The sequence below is a fragment of the Gastrolobium bilobum genome, unplaced genomic scaffold (genome assembly GCF_033153095.1).
Source record: "Gastrolobium bilobum isolate Gb01-03AN ecotype WA unplaced genomic scaffold, APGP_CSIRO_Gbil_v1 utg8480, whole genome shotgun sequence".
Taxonomy (NCBI): domain Eukaryota; kingdom Viridiplantae; phylum Streptophyta; class Magnoliopsida; order Fabales; family Fabaceae; genus Gastrolobium; species Gastrolobium bilobum.
In genome coordinates this window covers 343,367-362,467 of record NW_026899605.1, presented here as the reverse complement: position 1 = coordinate 362,467, position 19,101 = coordinate 343,367, and the positions used below count along the sequence as shown (strand labels likewise).

Here is a 19,101-nt window from a genome sequence, read left to right as displayed (position 1 = left end):
TTTTTGGGGGCGTAGGCATATTTTTTTTGATTTTATGGGAGGCGGTGGCCAATCCTAACTCCAATGTATCTCCGCCCCTGACTATATAACAATGATATAATTACGCAAAAAGATAACTTAGTATATGGAAGGTAGAGATGTGAGTGATCCAGGGATTTGTCAACATGGAGAACAACAAAAACCCTCGTTTGGCAAGTTGGCAACGATTTTTCATCTCTATAGATTATTTAATCCCACCTGTTAGATGATTTAAAATTGTTTAAATTTGAAATGCCCAAAAGCTGTCATCTCTTTACTCTTCACGATTGTATGTCAGATTCAATTATCTGAATAATCACATCTTGGATTATCATATATTGGAAAAATAGTGCAATAATGGGCACATTATAACGTTATGCTATGCACGCGGCGTTTGAGACTTCCAAGTTAAGGCTATTTTTACATGCTTATAAAAGTAACGTATTTATTGCATATAATAAATAATTCATTTGTTTGATAAAATGTTTAGTTTTTAATTAATTTATAATATTTATTAAGATGCTACGTAAGAAAATAAGTTAAGACATATAAAGAGAATACATACTTAAGAACGTTTGCTTTCTATGATTTATTATGTAAAACAACATAAATGTAAACTTTATTTAATTTTGCATGAGAAAAATTATACTTACTATCTTTTTTCTTACTACCTCTTACTATTAAATCTTAACCGTTAATTTCTTTCAATCTAACAATATAATATATTAGATCACACTTATTAATTAATTATTAATTTTCAATAAAAATCAACGGTTAAAATTTAATAATAAAAGATAATAAGAAAAAATAATAATAAGTATAATCTTTTTTATTTTGCATTGTGAAATGCAAGATTCACAATTTGATTTGATTGTTCAGCTCTTCCAAGTAATTTCGTTCACGATTTTAGTAACCATACAACAAAAAATAAGTATGATTGAACCGGAAGATAAAGCAAAATAGATCCGCCCAATGATTTAAAACCGAGTGAAACACCAAATGAAATGAATGACATCTTTACAACAATTTTCTTTGATACATTGATACATGCTCAAAATTCATGTACAAATATTCTACTCTAAAACTTCAATATTATGCAACCAATTGTAGAGTTCTCCTTTGCATTGCCATACTAAAGAATAATTTTCGTTGGGTGAAAGAGTCAATTCTCGAGTGCTTAAGAACTTCAGGCACCATCGTCGTTGACATTCACATGGTCCCAAATTCAGTATCTGCATGAGATTCAGGAATAAGAAACCATCAATTTCTGCTTAAACTATATGATAATTTATTTCCACTAATCTTCTAAAACCTGGCAACGGTAGCACTACCACACATATGTTGGACCAACTCGGAAGTTCGTAGACCCTCAGATCACACAGACTCAGATAGCTGCTTCAACAAATCCAGAAACTCTGAAATCACAGAGACAACATAAGATCTCTCGATTTTTACAATTAATGCTTGATTCCCATTGCTCTGGTCCTAACCGCTTCCCTTGAGAAATGGCTATGATCTGATTCCTTCTTCCTACACATCTAGTGCATCAACAATAGACCAAAAGGTGCACATTGGACAATCCACAGATTCTGCCAGCAATAGATTACATGTACTGAGCCAACCATTGCTTACACATGTCAAGCACGGGAAGTGCATTTGCATGCAGTGCCTGCAAGAATATTGATAGTAAGGCAAGAGGAATTGAACATTTTAGAAGCAAAAAATCATGTTTACAGGCCAAGAAAGTGGTAGCAATAGTGAAACACTCTGTCAAGCTTGAGAACGAGAAAAAGTAAGTTCTTGATATGTGAGGTGCAGGTGACGTGGATAACCCCAGGGCATGTTCTAGCATCCCTAGTAACAGGAGCTGTAGAATCCATCAAAACTAAGAAATTGTTTTTTCTCAGCTTATTTAATTTATAGCTCATTGGATGCACTGTAGCAACTAAAGGATATGTACGTCATATGTCCAACTATTCTGCGATTAAGTACTTTCAAATTTCTTATCTTTTGGTCCGAAGACCAGGAGAAGGGATGAGGAAGGAAAGAATGAGTTTTAAGTACTGACATTTACAACGGAATGAGTCTGGCATTAGGTTCTTTCCAAGGAGTTTCGAGGCACGGACTCCTTTATCACTGAGAAAAGGACTTTTCCTCTGGTGATTACTGATTGGATATTTGAGACTTACGAAACTAAAATCAGAGCAATGACCATAAATTGTTAATTTTTTTAAAAGTAAAATGTTAACCTCTTTGTAGAAATACAGAGCAAAGGTAGAGAGAGAGAGAGAGAGAGGAATACTGTAGTCTGCATAATGGAATGCACTAACTTGATACATGTGTAGTTAGACACTTAGGCTAGCAATCGGGTGTAGTAGAAGAGTAGTACAACTCATAAAGGTCCAGCCCATAAAAGATAACACACTGACACATCGTGTTATTTCTTTTTGAAGTAAAATGTGGATCTCTTTCTTTCAGCTAAAAGGTATTTTATTCATTTTAAGCAGAGAAGCTTGTCTTAAAGTCTAAAAATTGGCTGAAAGAAAAAAGGTATTTCCAGCCTTTTTCGTGTGCGCGAATAAGATTTTAACTTAAGAAAGAAAAAGAAATTATCTAAACAAATTCATGATATGACATCTTTAGCCCTGTCAATCAAGATTTATAAGTTTAAAATTTGAGATATGAAAATTTTCTTTTATTATCCGGGCACAATGGTATATCACAGTTTGACAAAAGTTAACTCTGAATATACAATGCCAATCCAAATTTGAAGAGCCTTGTCACACACGGGAATCACAGATGGGGAACAAGGCCAGATGTTAGATAATCCATGTGACACTAGCAGCGTGCATCAAGCTATTCCCTGCCTTGAGGCAACACAGATTAGGTTTACCATAACCTCCGACTACTCAATTTCCAGCAGATACAAAATTAACCCAAGCCAGGATACCAGATTTATTATCATTAGAAAGCTATACGATTTCCCTAGTTTGAAGAAGTGGGTTTACAATATATAGGGCTTTCAATCATATGCTGCTATGCATTTGGAGGTTAGGACTCCGTGTAAACCTCAATCGGAAGTTTTATTGAATGGAGTAGGCTATTTAATTCCATTTGGAAAGTTATGATAAAATGAATCCAAAAGTGGAGGCTAAATTTGATAGAAAGTTAACCTGATGAGCAACATATTGAACATCGGCCACACTTCCACTCCGTGAAGCAATTTGAAATGCGCTTTTTAAACGACCACAAACTACACAAGCAAGAACCTTCCTGCATGTCCAAATTAAAAATGAAATAAACATGTTAATGTGGTTACTGAATTACAAAGAAAAAGCTATAGGGAAGGCACATGGCATCACGTATCGAGCATTTGAGCTATATATAGATACAACGAGAGATAGTCTAATTATCTGATTCTCTTTTGAACAATGACAAAAATAACAACAGATATCCAAATATTTGTGCCTAAAGCTTTTTGGTGAATGAATAATAATTTATAATAATGATCAAAAAACAAATTTCTATATTAAAAAAAACCCAAATAACAACATAATTGAAAGTGCATGAAGAGTTATACCACAAAAAAAAAAAGTGCATGAAGACAAATAGATAAAGCCCTCACCTGTGGCTACTAGTTAACATGTCTATTAGACGGTCTGGACGTTCTTTATGCTTATTGGCATATACATTTATTGCAGCGCCCAAGACCTACACCATTCACGTGTTAGAAGCTGCTTAAAATTTCTTAAAGATAAGTTAACTTGTTATAAAATAAAGACATTTTTTTTTAGCTGTAACAAGACCAAGAATCACTAAAAATAAACCACAAACTCAAGTGATTAGAAAAGGCACATGATGTAGCCCATCACATCATAATTCCCTAACTTGTTTTGACATTATATAGCCCATGTCTATACTTGCCACAACCTCAGTTTGATGCTAGTTCACAGAGTCAAGTTTTACCATTAACAAAACAATATTAAATGAAATAAAAAAAAGCTGGTGGTGAGAACACCTTCTATCCTTATATGGTTTGGTGGTAATAGTCCACAAATGCATGTCCTCCCAGCAGGCCTAAGAAGCATCTCATTAAACTACAAACTAGGGGCAACACTCTTTCAAGATTTCTTTCCCCAAACTTCCAAGTTCATTCTCAACTTCATTAAGTAACTGTCTCTAGCATTAAGTTCTTGGCAGTTAAAGGTACTTTCCATGCACGGGGATTTCAGTTTACAACCAACATGGTCTTCCCAGCAATTCAATAAGCTTATACCAACTAAATACACTCTAAAAGAGTGCTAGTTATTTAACTTTCGAGCCATATTAAAACATTCAACTGAAATAAAACAAGCTCTATTCCAAGTAGAAGAGTAAAAGAGAATGTAATTAGATTACCTGGTCCCAGTCATCGTCATCTATTGTGCCCTTGATGTTTCTAAAGAATTCTGTCAATTGGCTGACTCTTTTTCTGTCAGCAAGAGATGCAGCAACACCAGCATATATATCAACAGCTGCATGATACAATTAAAAGACCAGGGTCAATCTGTTGAGTTGCTGACAGCACTTTGTGAAGCTAAAAAAACAACAAAGCTAAACCAGATTGTAAAGAGGAAATTATCAATGGTACCAGGAAGATTGAATTCATAGATCACTTGGAATGCCAAATCAAAATTCTTTTCAACAAGAATCTCTGCAATTTTACACCTTCGTCTGAAATTTAAAAAACATCATGAGCATTTGTAATAAATTGTCAAAATATAAAGCCATGCCACAATGGAAAAAACATTTGACTGCACGCAATAAGGACAGTGGAGAAATCCAAATGACACACTACAGCTAATCTTAGCAGTCGTTAAGAGGACTATAATGGTAATTGACCCTAAAATTATCAAAATAAAAATACTTTAAAGTTGTATATGAAAGTACAACATCAAAAAATAAGACGACAGATATAGCTTATAAGTTGTTTGAAAAGCCTCCATCTAAATACTTTTTTGTACACCATGGGTCAGTTTGGTGTCCCCAAAAAATGGGGTGAAAAATTCAGTATATTTTAAAAAAATTGTACAATATGCATCCCCAAATCTTTTACCAAAAATTTCAAGGGGATAACAAACTGGCTCCAAGAAAGAGAAATGGATGGTAAATATTACTAAGTAATTAAGCTTAACAATTAAACAAACCTAAAAGTTTCAGGATCATTTGGATTCCCAAAAAGTGAATGTTTCCATTGCGGTCCTTCTGAGTCATTAAAGGTTTTAACAACTTCAACCTACAAAATACAATAATTCCACAGAAATCTTGACGAATAAACATAGGATTTCACAAACAACTCTTATGAGGATGTATAAAATAGCATGTTAGAAATGTTAGAATAGGAAATATTAGATATGATTAGATTTGAATAGATTACTTCCTATCTGTAAATATTCTGAGCTAATATTTTAACTCTTTGTATTAGATTAATACACAATTGAATACAATATACCTTCTTACTTTTAAGTTGGTACCAGAGCTAATATTCTGGGAAACCTCGCTTCCGCATAAAACCCCTATGTCGCCGTGCATCATACCGGCAACCCTTTTTTCGCCCTAACCCTTAATTAATTGTTTTATATATCTCAACACAGCAGAAAATTTAAAGAAACTTATAAGCAGTCAAAAACAAGAAGCATACAGTCTATGGGAATTACTATGATGAGAGAGAATGCCATTTCAAATAAAAACTTCCCAACACAAAAATGTCTACAATTAAGAAATCACATATAGTCATAAACCAACCCTCCCCAAAACTTAAGTTGTTAAGAGAAGACACGCGAATAAATTCATATTATATCTCTAAGATACCCCTCATACAATAGCCATTTGGGTATGAAGCATAGACAATGCACAGGCTCACATACCATGTGCTGAAATTCAACTTCATATTACAAGAATAGGGCCAAAGGGGCGAACTGGAGCAGTGGTAAAACTGTTCCTTCATGACTGAAAGGTCATGGGTTCGAATCCAGGAAACAGCCTCTTTGCAATTATGCAAGGGTAAAGCTGCGTACAAGGATTTCCTCCACCCCACACTTGCTAGTCGGGTTTAACGGGGAGTGTTTTTTTTTTTTTTTTATTATTACAAGAATAGGGCCAAGAATGACTGAACACTAAATCACTTGGTCATAGAAGCTTTAATATCATGTCATGAACCAACTTTATCAAAAGCTAAAGCTCTTAGGTGAAGATGCATGAATGAATTATATTATATCTCTAACACATATTTGCATGCTTTCTCAAAGGCATGATAATGTCCTTATAAACAAGGGAAATCTCTAATGACATTAATTTTGAGTTCCAAAATTGGATTGCCAAGCTTGTTTTCATAAAATAATTATTAAACCACCACAATCTCAGTATTGGGTTTGGGTACTTTCAATTACCTGGATTGATACCCGAGCAGAAAATTTGACCAGACCTTCTTCGGTAAGCTTTTGAGAGGCACTTTTTCCTTTAAGACCTTTTGTGACAAGCTTGGTAGATTCTCCGCCTTTGTGCCTTGCGGACAATCCTTCATCAAAATGCATCTATACCAATAAGAAAAAAACACAGAATTATTAACATAAGATAGAGTAAGTGAAACAAGCTTTTGACAATTGATATATGAAAAGAAAAATAAAATATGCCTTTTAATGATTTGTTGTATTTTAAGATATTTTAACAGATAGGTTTAGGAGTGCAATTCTTTCTTTATTTACCTAGGCTATTTTTTTTTTCCTGTAATTTGACAGATCCTATTATGCTATTCAGGTACCAGATTTGGGTCCTAAGATCATAGGTTAAGATACCCAACACTTGTATATATTAGAACTCCCTATTGTAAAGGAAATTGGAGAATTCCATCATCTGATCCTGTATAAATTTAATATACTTCAATCCATATGAACCATACTTATTAATCTCAGATAACGGCGCGTAGCGGCTGACCCTCCAAACTGCTATAGTGCTATAGCGGGTAGCGCTACAACGCTACTGTGCAAAGTGTACCTAAGTGATACACTAAATTGTACTCCACAAATATAAAACTTAAAATATGAAAATGTGACATAAAAAACAAATTTGAAGGATCTCAAACTAAAACATAAATGATTTCAAACATTAAAATTCAAATCATAAGCAAATTGAAGGAATTAAATGTAACACAACAAAATAAAGTGACAAAATTAGTCAAAATTCAAAGTGCCACTTAAGTGAAATGTCAAAATCAAAGAACTTAAGGAACTAATCATAATTGAAATCATGAACATCCAAAACTTCATCTTTACTTTCATTTGTATCTAAGTTGTAAATCTCTTTCTTCTACGACGAGAACATTTTTGCAGAAACTACTGTAGCGGCGCAATATCGCCGCTACATCCGCTACACTTCGCCTGACCGTAGCGGCGCGGTCTGTGGCAGCCGGCCGTTGCACCGCAACGCAACTCCGCTATAGCGCGCTAAAGCGGGGCAATTCACTAAGTTCATATTTGATCACTTCTGCTCTTTTAAATTTAATATCCTTTCTTGTAACAAGGTGCTCAAAAGAGAGAAGAAAAACAGACATCAAATTTAATGTTCTTAGAGTTAAAAGAACGCAAATTAAAAAAAAAGGTTACTTCAGAAAAGTAATAAGTGATATCATTAAAAAAAAAAACATATTGATGTCTTGTGGGCACTCGAAAGTTACCATGCTATATCAAATTATCGGCATACCTTAGCATGTTCCAAATGTCCAACGGCTTCATCTTGCGATGAAGAATTCACAAACAACTGAATACAACAGAGTCCAGCAGCAACATGGTCCTTTTTAATTACCTGCATATTTTAGATCATTAGAAAAGCATAAACATCTGCCACAGAAAAATTGAAGAGAAAATGTCATAACACATTATATTCAAGCCCCATCAGTTGCGGTTATGAAAAATCTTGTTCCATGCAGGAAATGTAAGTTACACAATCATTTACCATAGAATTTTGATGCTATTATAACAAGTAATGGTGGTGATCACATAGAAAAACAATAACAAACTTAAAATTATATGGATGTTGATAGGAGAAGGACTACTAGTGATATTGGGAAGCCTAATGGTTGAATAATGACCTTAAACTCAATTCCCAGGAATGAGTTGAGAAAAGGTTGTTGAATCACAATGCGTATCGTGCATTGTTAGAGTATAATATAAATCATCAAAGAGGCCTTCACCTAATAGCTTAAGCTTTTGGGTTGAATTGGTTCTTTACATGGTATCAAAACTTCGGTGTCCCGGGTTCGATCCTCGTCGCCACCCATTTTCTTTGTGGAATTTCTTAGCACAGGTAGGCTTGGCCTGATGCATCATCCACCTTTCAAGTCTAATGAGCTCTTTTGTGAGGGGTCGTGTTAGAGTATAATATAAATCATTAAAGAAGCCCTCACCTAATAGCTTAAGTTTTTGGGTTGAATTGGTTATTTACATGTATCATTAGGCTATTTTTTTATCATGAATCGTATCGAATCATAAGATTCACAAACATAATATAAATATATAATGTCAAATAAGAAGTATTTTAAGCCTCCAATTTCTCTCCTTTTGTCTGTACTATAGCTCTTTGAAAACTTCTCTAAGAGAGACTGTTTTCGTGTACGCAAGTCTCTGTTTTTTCAATATCACATTTTTTTCAAGACCGAAGAGATTTGTATTAATTTGAAATTTTTTTTGATTGTTTCCCTAAATAACTGTGACTTTCATATTCATTTTTGAATTTGAATCACATATCATATCTTTGTTTCCTTTCCCTAATTAATAGTGACTTTTCAGATTTTTTGAATTAAAAATTTAAAATCTTGATTTGATTTTAGAATCGTAAATTGTGATTCATGATTTAATACAAGACCAATTCCGATACAGGCAACCGATACATATCGCTCAGCTTTTGTATCGTAATGCACGATAAGTATCGTGTATCGTGCAATACTAACAACTATGGTTGAGCGAGATCACTGGAAAATGCGGCTAAATTGAACAATGCATCTTTGTTAGGCAACCTCCCTTTCTCTAAGATTTCCCCTCTCAGTAGAGATATTTTGATATGAAACTTGGGAGAGTCTCACCCCGAAAGCTAGCTTGTAAGGTAGGAGAGCCCAAAGTCCATATAAACCCCACATTATAACCTTATGTTTCCGATCTAGGATTCCAAGTCCCATACCTTGCGCAACTGTATCGTAACATCCCACCACGCTCCGCAACCACAACTCCCACGTGATCTATAGCTTGGTGCTAGCTTTTTTACTAGCTCTGGGTGAACACTGAGTCACTAGTCGCTTCGCTTAATTGCAACTGGGAGACATAGTGGAAGCATTGATACAAATTGATACGAACCTTGGGAGAGCCTCATCCTAAAAGCTAGCTTGTAAGATAGGAGAGCCCAAAGTCCATATAAACCCCACACCAGAACCTTTTGTTTCTGATGTGGGACTCCAAATCCCATACCTTACTACTAGGTCATAACATTTCCATTTTGCAAACTCCATTTGGAAATCCAAAGTCATCTAAAAAATTGAGTTTTATCTAGTAAATGATTCTCTATAGGGATTAACACTAACGCTTGGTGCATAATAAAAGCCACAAAAAAACACTTCCTTGGAATATATTAATTATGTATAACATGAGTATTGAAATTTTTATTCATTTGTTTTTGCATTGCCCAGCAGTCGCTAACATCCAGAATGAGACATTTTGGGAGAACATAGGGCTATATCATTGCTTATTTGATAAATTTTTGTGGAGTAGCTTAGAGGATGAGTCTTTGTGAAATGATAAGGTTGCTACAGGACCCAAAATAAACGGGACAAGGGAAATACAAAACTAAGAAAATAAGAAAAAACAAACGCTGTAGGACCCACAAAGAAGCCAAGCATAGTACTCTAAAATGTTATTTGTGTTCCAACAAAAAATGGGCAAACTCGGTGCTCTCCAAAGATAGAAAAAAGGTTACTCCCTAGAAATTTTTAGTCCTGCTTCTAATTTTATCACAACTCATTAAGTAGAAAAAATTACCTGAAACCTGTATAAATAATTGAAAAGCTTGTGAGTTTCGCAATAGAGGCAAATACGGGCAAGGGCTGTTGCTGTATAGTGATTCACCACTGCATCCTGTGATTTAGCTGAAGACATTCTAGTTGAAATAACTTCCTCCAAAATAGGAATAGCACCATAACAAATACACAATTCACACAGATCATCGATCGTCCCATAATCAGTCGCCAAAGAATCTAGTCTTTGGGGAGATGAAGATGACACTCCACTCATGGTTGATGGCTGTGGTGGTGGTGGGACAGCGTCAGGAGGAAAGAACAATAAGCAACCATCACGGTAATGACCATGCCTAAACATAAAACCAAGCAAATGCTGACGTGCATACTGCAAAGTTTTAAACAAGAATTAGGAAATCCAAAGGTTACAAACAAATTGCAAAAGATAGGAAGCATTTTAAACCATAAACTTCAATATCATCTTTATCCAAAAACTAGTTGGGGTCAGCAGTCGATAAATCCAAATAAAAGCAACAACAGATTGATGGATAATAAGGAAAAAATATAGTAATAGTAATAATAAATAAATAAATAAAACATACAAAGAATATACCCCTCCACAATGCTAATAGTTTTTCTTCACTCCATCTTAAGACAAGCCGTATGCCAATTTATTTTCCACTCCATTAAGTCTTGTTTTACTATTTTTCCCTTGATATGTTTCGGTCGACCTCTTCCTTTCTTTATACTAAAAATATACCAAAATCATAATAACAAAACTGTTGAGATATATAAAATTATTAATGTAACCTCACCCAATAGCTTAAGCTTTTGGGTTGAATTGGTTCTTTACATGGTATCAGAGCCTCGGTGAACCAAGTTCGATCCTCACCACCCCCCACTTTCTTTCTAGTGGAATTTCTTTCTTCGCATAGGTAGGTGGGCCTGTGCATTGTCCACTCTTCGAGCCCAGTGAGCTCTCGTGTGAGGGGGCGTGTTGAGATATATAAAATTATTAATGTAACCTCACCCAATAGCTTAAGCTTTTGGGTTGAATTGGTTCTTTACAAAAACATATGTAAAACAAAAACCTAAAATGGAATTAGAACTTCTTTTTGTTTTAAGACCAAAAAATGCAATGCAGAAAATATACAGACTTGCTATAAAAACCCAATATTGTATGATATACACTCTTCAAACTGATGCGTAGCTAATTAATTTGACAAAAGATTAAGCAAAATGTTAAATTATGAACGTTTTCATGAGCCAATTATTTGCAGATAGGGTAGAGTTATGTTCACCTCTTGTAAGTAATTAACACATTCAGTGTATCTAACATTATCCAGGTTACTCCGAGGACCATCTTCAAAGTCTTGACTATATACAGAATTATTATTTGTAGATACATGAGATCGTCTTGATCTCTCCGAACGAGGAAATGTTGATGGCATGTATAAGATGTTGAGATATGAATCAGCAGAAAGAGAATCATCCAAGATTGTGGGCGCACTTTTAGCCAGATGTTCATACCTGAAGCAGAAATATAATTAGATGCTGTTTCTGTGCAATGACCAAGATCTAAAGGTGTCTTCACTTCCTAATTTTTCCCCTTGGTTTCTTTCCTTTTCCGGCTATTCCAGAAAAAATTGCAAGCAACAATTTCAAAAAATTAACCAGCTTGATCAGTCAGAAGTCAAAGCACAAACATATTTAGGTTTTTAGTAGAGTACAGGAAAGCCTGTGATTAGACATCAGATAACCTTCTGCTCAAATATCTACCCTAGCCAGCCACGATTAGGTACAAAAGAAGCAGAACTCCCGGCAATATCCAGTTACTCAACCATCTTGTTCATGACAACAAATGTTAACGAGTCTCACCAAAGAAAGTTGATTATCCAAATATCAAAGCAAGATCTCTAACCAAAAGATAAAACAATATAAATTTGAATAGGAAGAACAATGCAAATAATTAATTCAAATATTAGACATTATGACACTTGAACAAAATTGGTCTAGCTTATAGCCTTATAAGTTATAACAATAAAAACCTAAAAGACAACTATCATAAATGGAAAACATCTTACATAGAACGAACAGCTGAAACATCAACCGGTGGGCCACCTTCAATAGTATTAATAATCTCTAAAATCACAGGTCCAGGATCACCCTTGTGCAACTGAAGAGCTTGCCTGAAATGAAATAGATATAAATTATTTAATTGGACTCAAATCCATGCTCCCACCGCCTTTCACTAAAAAATATGATTTCAAGCTTTAAAAAAACTGATCTCAAGAATTATCACCGAAAAAAATAAAATTCACATACTTAAACTTCACACGAGCTTGTCCGTAGCGCTCCATCCGAATTAATGCATGACCCCATGCATTCCACACAGGGAAGACATCAATCTAAAAGAAGGGAAATATTTTTTTTTTTAAACCTACATTAACTGAAATGTAGCAGTTCTAGTAAATAAAAGACTGACAGGTAATTTGCCTACCTTACACTTTTTGCAGGTATACACAGCCATGCTGTAGCGTTCTTCCACAACCAACCTATCACGGAGATGGGCAGATGACTCTCCATCAGCAATGTCATCAAGAGAAGCAGCAATACCTGATCCCAAAAGGCTTTGGAGAAGCTCTGCACGTCCCAGCCAAACATCTGCCTGTGATAGGATTTCAGATAGTTCATCTATCGATTGACTACCCATACTAGAACTGCCAGCATCAGATGATGTGTCATCAGCATCTCTATTTCTCTCAGAATTAGTTGGCAATTCACTACCACCTGTGAGCTTTCTTAGCAGGGACTTGGCATATAGTAGACCCTGGAAATGCAACATAGAATTATTACATTTTTCATTGCAAGAAAAATGCTAATGATGGCAATTTAAAGCAAATAAACACATGGCTTAAGACTCATCATTATTAACCACTGACAATAACTATAATCAATAAATTACTCTGTTTCCATTAAATACCTGCACAAATGTTTCTGTGGCATGATATGCTCGCCCAATTGTCTCCATAGATGCATTCTCAGGCAACTGCTGAGAGCTCAAGACATTCTTCATTTGATTAATGCACAAATCAAGGGCGACTTTGGCAGAGACTAATTCATCAGAACAAAGAGCAAGCAGTGCCTACAAAGGGAAAACCCAAGCATTCAGCAAAGACAAAATGATATTTATAAAAACAGTACAGATACGCCTATGAAGCCACTAAGTGCAGAAAATTACGATCAAATATTTCCGTTTTTATTTTCTATTAGTTAATGGATAGGATTAATGACTCATTGCTGAGTCATCCTTATCTATCTTTTCTCATTCTCTCTTGTATAAATCTCCCTACAGTGAAAATCATTAGTATCAATTCAGAAAAACACAATTCTTTTATATTTCAATATGGTATCAAGAGCAGGTTCGTTCCTAGTACCTTAGATCAGCCATCTTTAAGGCTGAAACACCATCAAAATTGCCCAACTTCTGCCCAAACCCAGAAACCATATCTACATACCTCCAATTGAGAAGGTGGAGTGACCATTCAACGACCATTCAACTCAGAAGGCTCCGACAAGTCGAACGCCACCCATCACCATTAGCCACCACACGCACCTCCACACGCGCGACCATTCACCGGCGTGTGTAGCTCATGCGCCACCTTCCCCGCATCTTTTTTGCCGCGACCTGCTCAGAACCACTCGCCACCTTCTCCTCTACCTGTTTCAGAGGTCAGATCTGCAAAAGGAACAACTTGATTTTTTGGGTCAACGGTCAAATCCTCTCTCTTCTTTCATGGCATCCTAAGATCGTTCTTCCGCTTGCTCATCTGCCCATAATATTCAGTCCTCTGGAGACAACTTAGCCATGCAGATCACTAATCACCGGTTGAACGGTAAGAATTTCCTACAATAGTTTCAATATGTTAAGTTGGTCATCCGGGCGATGGGAAAGATGGGTTATCTCGACGGGAAAATTAAAAAATCTGCCGAGGATGCTTCTGAATATGAAAAGTGGGAGATTAATAACTCCTTGGTAATGGCAAAAGCTGACCAATTCCATGGAACCCCAGATCAGCCGGACCTATTTGTTCCTCGATACCGCCAAGGAGATTTGGGATGTTGTTCAACAAAATTATTCCGATCTAGAAAATACCTCTCAAGTCTTTGAACTGAAAAATAAGTTGAAAGACTTACGTCAAGGAGATATGACCATAACTGAATATTTTACTGCACTAATAAATTTATGGCAGGAACTGGATCTTCATTATGCATCCGACCTCAAAGGATTGGAAGCTAATACCAGTTTAAAAAACACTTGGAGAATGAACGACTTTATGACTTTCTTGTTGGCCTCAACCGAGATCTTGATAAGGTTCGTGGTCAAATATAGGGACAGAGACCGTTACCTTTACTTGCTGATGCATTTGCTGAGGTTCGGAGAGAAGCTAGTAGACAGAGAGTTATGCTGGGAGAAAAGAAATCAATTGATAAGTCTGATGATATGTTTGCATTGGCTGCCAAACATACCATTGACCGTTCTTCTGGAGAATCAAAACGGGATGGTCGTCCATGGTGCACCCACTGGAATAAAATTGGTCATGCCCGTGAAAAACGTTAATAAATCCACGGGAAACCAGCAAATTGAAAGCCAAAAGGGCATAATAAAGGTTGTGCATATCAGGTTTCTACTGATGACAAGGTTGAAGAACCTCGTGCATCCTCTGACTATGATGGTGTGTTTCTCAGCAAGACTCGATTTGAACAACTTCAGAGACTTCTGACTCAACCTCCTAAGGCCACTATTAATATGGCTTAACAAGGTACAACTTTCCATATTGATAGTTAAAATCATTGGATCCTTGATTCTAGAGCCTCTGACCATATGACAGGTAATCCGACCTTGTTTTATTCTGACACTCCACACTATGAACCCTCTCGAGTCAAGATCGCCGATACCAATTTCTCCCAGATTGCAGGATACAGAACCGTTAAACTTTCTGAGCAGATTAATTTAACATCAATTCTTCATGTTCCTTCTCTGGCTTGCAATCTCATTTCCATTAGCAAACTAACTTCTAAGTTGCATTGTTTTGCTAAATTCTTTCCACATGGTTGTGCTTTTCAGGAACAAGACTCGGAGAGGATGATTAGCAATGCTAGAGAGGATGGTGGACTTTACTACTTTGAGGAGGATGTGACTCATGAAGCTGTTTTTGTGGAAAAAGAGACTGTTTCCTGTTGATTCATGTAATGATGTTATGCTGTGGCACCATAGGCTAGGTCATCCCAATTTTACCTATTTTCAGAAGTTGTTACCAAACTTATTTATTAATAAAAGTCCTAATTTGTTTTTTTGTGATATTTGTCAACTTGCCAAGTATACTTGTGTTCATTATCCTTCTAAAGTTCACCATGACTTTTCCCCATTTTCTTTAGTTTATAGCGACATATGGGGTCCAGCCCGTTTTAAGAATATTTCAAGTGCTCGATAGTTCATTACCTTCATTGATGACCACTCCCGAGTTTGTTGGGTATACCTTCTAAAGGATAAGTCAGATGCTGCATCCTTTTTTAAAAAATTCCATGCGATGGTTCAAACTCAATTCTAAGTTGCTATACCAATTCTTCGTATAGCTAAAGGCAAAGAGTATTTTAACTCTATTCTTGGAGAATATCTCTCACAACATGACATCCTTTCCCAAAACTCATGTCCTGACACTCCAACAAAACAGAGTTGTAGAAAGAAAAAACTGATATCTCCTTGAAGTTGCTTGGGCTCTTATGTTCACTATGAGTGTTCCTAAATACCTTTTGGGGGAAGTCGTTGTCAATGCCTCGTACCTTATCAATTGAATGTCATCTCAAACTCTCAACTTTCAGTCTCCTTTTTCTAGCCTTTTTCGCACCTTCCCTTCCTTCCGAGGCATCTCCTCTCTACCTCCCAAATTGTTTGGTTGTGTCGTATTTGTCTTATTCCCTCTGATCAATGGTCCAAGCTTGATCAGAGGTTTTTAGGAACACTCATAGTGAACATAAATAAGTCTCTCCGGTGTGTCTTCATTGGTTATTCTCCTACTCAACGTGGTCATAAATATTATTCACCCTTTCTTCGTAAAGTCTTTGTCTCTATGGATGTCACCTTTTCTGAGACTCAACCTTTCTTTCCCATGACTTCTCTTCAGGGGGAGTCTATAGGAGCAGATGAAGATCAGTCATGGGAACCTACTGATGCCACAATATTACCTCTACTATTGGAAACAGGGGGAGCTACAAAATCCTCACCATCAGATCCTCCTCAAAGTGGAGACAAGTTTATAGCAGGCGAAAGCCTCCTCAAAGTGTGAATAACTCAGAGCCTCTACACTGCCAGCATTCTGAACCAAGTTCTAGTTCCAACACCCCGACACTTGAGTGCCATGACGAAAATGATCTATACTTGCCCATTGCTCTCAGAAAAGGTACTCGATCTTGTACTACTCATCCTATTTCTAATCATATTTCATATAAAAAGTTGTCCCCAGGGTTTCGTACTTTTAATACTATGTTGGACAGTTCAAAGATACCGAGAAATATACATGAGGCTCTCAATGATCCAAAATGGAGGGATGCTGTCTTTGAAAAAATCAATGCTTTATAAAGAAATGGAACTTGGGAGATAGTGACCCTACCAAAGGGAAAACATAAAGTAGAATGCGAATGAGTGTTTTCAATAAAATTCAATACAAATAATAGCATCAACAGACACAAGGCAAGATTGGTTGCGAAGGGGTTCACCCTGACTCATGGGATAGATTATCATGATACTTTTGCTCTAGTTGCTAAGGTCAATACCATCCGAGTTCTCTTATCACTTGTTGCCAACCTAGATTGGCCTCCGCGATAGTTAGATTTGAAAAATGAGCTAGGTCTATATGGATCCTCCACCTGGCTTTAAAAAGGAAGATGGATCAGTGTGTAAACTAAAAAAGTCTCTCTAAGGGTTAAAACAGTCTCCTAGAGAATGGTTTGAAAAATCCACACAAGCTGTCAAAGGAAGAGGCTTCACTCAAGCACAGTCTGATCATACTCTCTTCCACAAACACTCTAAGGATGGTAAAATTGTTATTCTTATTGTGTACGTGGATGACATAGTTCTTACAGGTGACGATAGTGAGGAATTGAACTCCTTGAAGAAGTATCCAGCAACTTAGTTTGAACTAAAGGACCTTGGAACTATTAAATATTTCTTTGGCATGGAAGTTGCTAGGAGCAAAACGGGCATTACTCTAAAAAAAAAAATGTTCTAGATCTTTTGCTGGAAACAGGAATGCTAGGGTGTAAGCCTGTCGAGACACCTGTGGAACCTAATACCAAGTTAGGTATTGAAGATGGGAACGGGGTGGATAAAGAGCAATATTAGAGATTGGTTGGCAAACTAATTTAAATATCCCACACGCGACCAGACATTGCCTTTGAGGTGAATATGATTAGTCAATTCATGCACTCATCCAAGGAGAAACATCTAAGTGCACTATATAGGGTGCTTAGATACCTCAAGAACACTCTAGGCAGAGGAATATTTTTTAGAAAATGGTATAATAGGACAATTGAAATCTACACTGATGCAGATTGGGCAGGTTCATCAGTGGACAAGAGATCTACCTCGAGTTATTGCACCTATGTGTGGGGAAATCTTGTTACTTGGAAAAGAAAAAAGCAAACAGTGGTTGCAAGAAGTAGTGCTGAAGCAGAATTTCGAGCTTTAGCTCATGGAGTTTGTGAAGGAATCTGGTTGAGAAGTCTTCTTAAAGACTTGAAAATCTTATATTCCCTACCAATAAAACTATATTGTGACAACAAGGCAACTGTCAGCATTGCTCAAAATCCTGTGCACCATGATCAAACAAAGAACATGGAAATTAATCGCTACTTCATCAAAGAAAAATTAGATGATGGAAGTGTGCGTATGATGTATGTTCCTACCAAAGAACAGAATGCAGATATCTTCACCAAGGGCTTACACCGTCCAACCTTTGAAGACTTGATTGGCAAGTTGAGAATGATCAACATTTACATCCCAACTTGAGAGGGAATGTAGGAAATTAGGATTAGAATATTTTCTTTTTATTTTCTATTAATTAGTGGATACTTTTTTTATTATTAATTAATGGATAAGACTAATGACTCATTGCTGAGTCATCCTTATCTATTTTTTCTCATTCTCTCTTGTATAAATCTCTCTATCAATGTAAATCATTAGTATCAATTCAGAAAAAAATAATTCTTTTATATTTCAATACGAAGCAACTACAATGACTTTGGTTATCAGTAGCCAGTGACTCCCAAGTCCCAATTACAATGGCTTCAATTTTGTCAGAGCTTAGAAATGCAGAAATATTCCTTAAAGCAACAAAGCAATAGCACTAAATTTTCTATAAAATATCCTACCACAATTATTAAATATGAATATCAACCCATTACTATACCTTGAACAGTGTAATGTCAGGGGCGCTTTCATATCTGTGAGATGAACGAATGCTTTCATCTTTTGGTGGGTCACCTGTAAGCATCCATTCCTCAGCAATTGAGACGGAAGGAAGCCGCTCTTGCCCATCTGTTGAAAAAGATGAAATACGGTCCTCTTGAATTCCAGCCATTGCTTCCCAAGCAACTCTATCAGAGGGGGATAATCCAGAACTTTTTCTTTTCCTATAAACATCTTTTGGAGCATTTTTGTCCACAGTATTTTTTGGAGCCCATGAAAAAGCTCTTCGAGCCTCTTTCTGTAAGTTACTTAAACTGCTCGTAAAAGACAACCTTGGCGGGGCTCCTGGTCGTGCCTTCTGCTTTGGTCTTGATCCGGAAACAGAGATGCGATGTTCCCTAGGAGGCGAGCTGATACTGAGAGCAATAGCCTTAGCTGCATATGTAGTAATTACATTGTTGTCTCGTAAAGAAGGAAATTCCTTTAATATCTACAGAAATAAAGGCAAAAATAACATTGTATATGAGTAATAAGCAACCTAGAGGATTAAGGAAAATGATGTGTAAAAATAATAGGAAAA

General features: G+C 36.2%; 1 protein-coding gene across 1 annotated transcript in view; it reads right to left on the bottom strand.

Annotated features, from left to right (window-relative positions):
- Positions 1-966: 966 nt before the first annotated feature.
- LOC133291864 (uncharacterized) overlaps positions 967-19,101 on the bottom strand; it is a 55,370-nt gene continuing 37,235 nt past the window's right edge. The window contains exons 22-37 of the mRNA XM_061490190.1: positions 18,523-19,011; positions 13,038-13,199; positions 12,555-12,884; positions 12,380-12,462; positions 12,139-12,243; positions 11,356-11,584; positions 10,080-10,442; positions 7,756-7,857; positions 6,447-6,590; positions 5,205-5,293; positions 4,649-4,731; positions 4,417-4,532; positions 3,644-3,729; positions 3,192-3,291; positions 1,331-1,687; positions 967-1,250 (exon numbers count right to left, since the gene is read on the bottom strand). Coding sequence (XP_061346174.1) covers positions 1,622-1,687; positions 3,192-3,291; positions 3,644-3,729; positions 4,417-4,532; positions 4,649-4,731; positions 5,205-5,293; positions 6,447-6,590; positions 7,756-7,857; positions 10,080-10,442; positions 11,356-11,584; positions 12,139-12,243; positions 12,380-12,462; positions 12,555-12,884; positions 13,038-13,199; positions 18,523-19,011 — 2,547 coding nt within the window. The 3' untranslated portion in view covers positions 967-1,250; positions 1,331-1,621. The remainder of the gene's footprint in view (positions 1,251-1,330; positions 1,688-3,191; positions 3,292-3,643; positions 3,730-4,416; positions 4,533-4,648; positions 4,732-5,204; positions 5,294-6,446; positions 6,591-7,755; positions 7,858-10,079; positions 10,443-11,355; positions 11,585-12,138; positions 12,244-12,379; positions 12,463-12,554; positions 12,885-13,037; positions 13,200-18,522; positions 19,012-19,101) is intronic.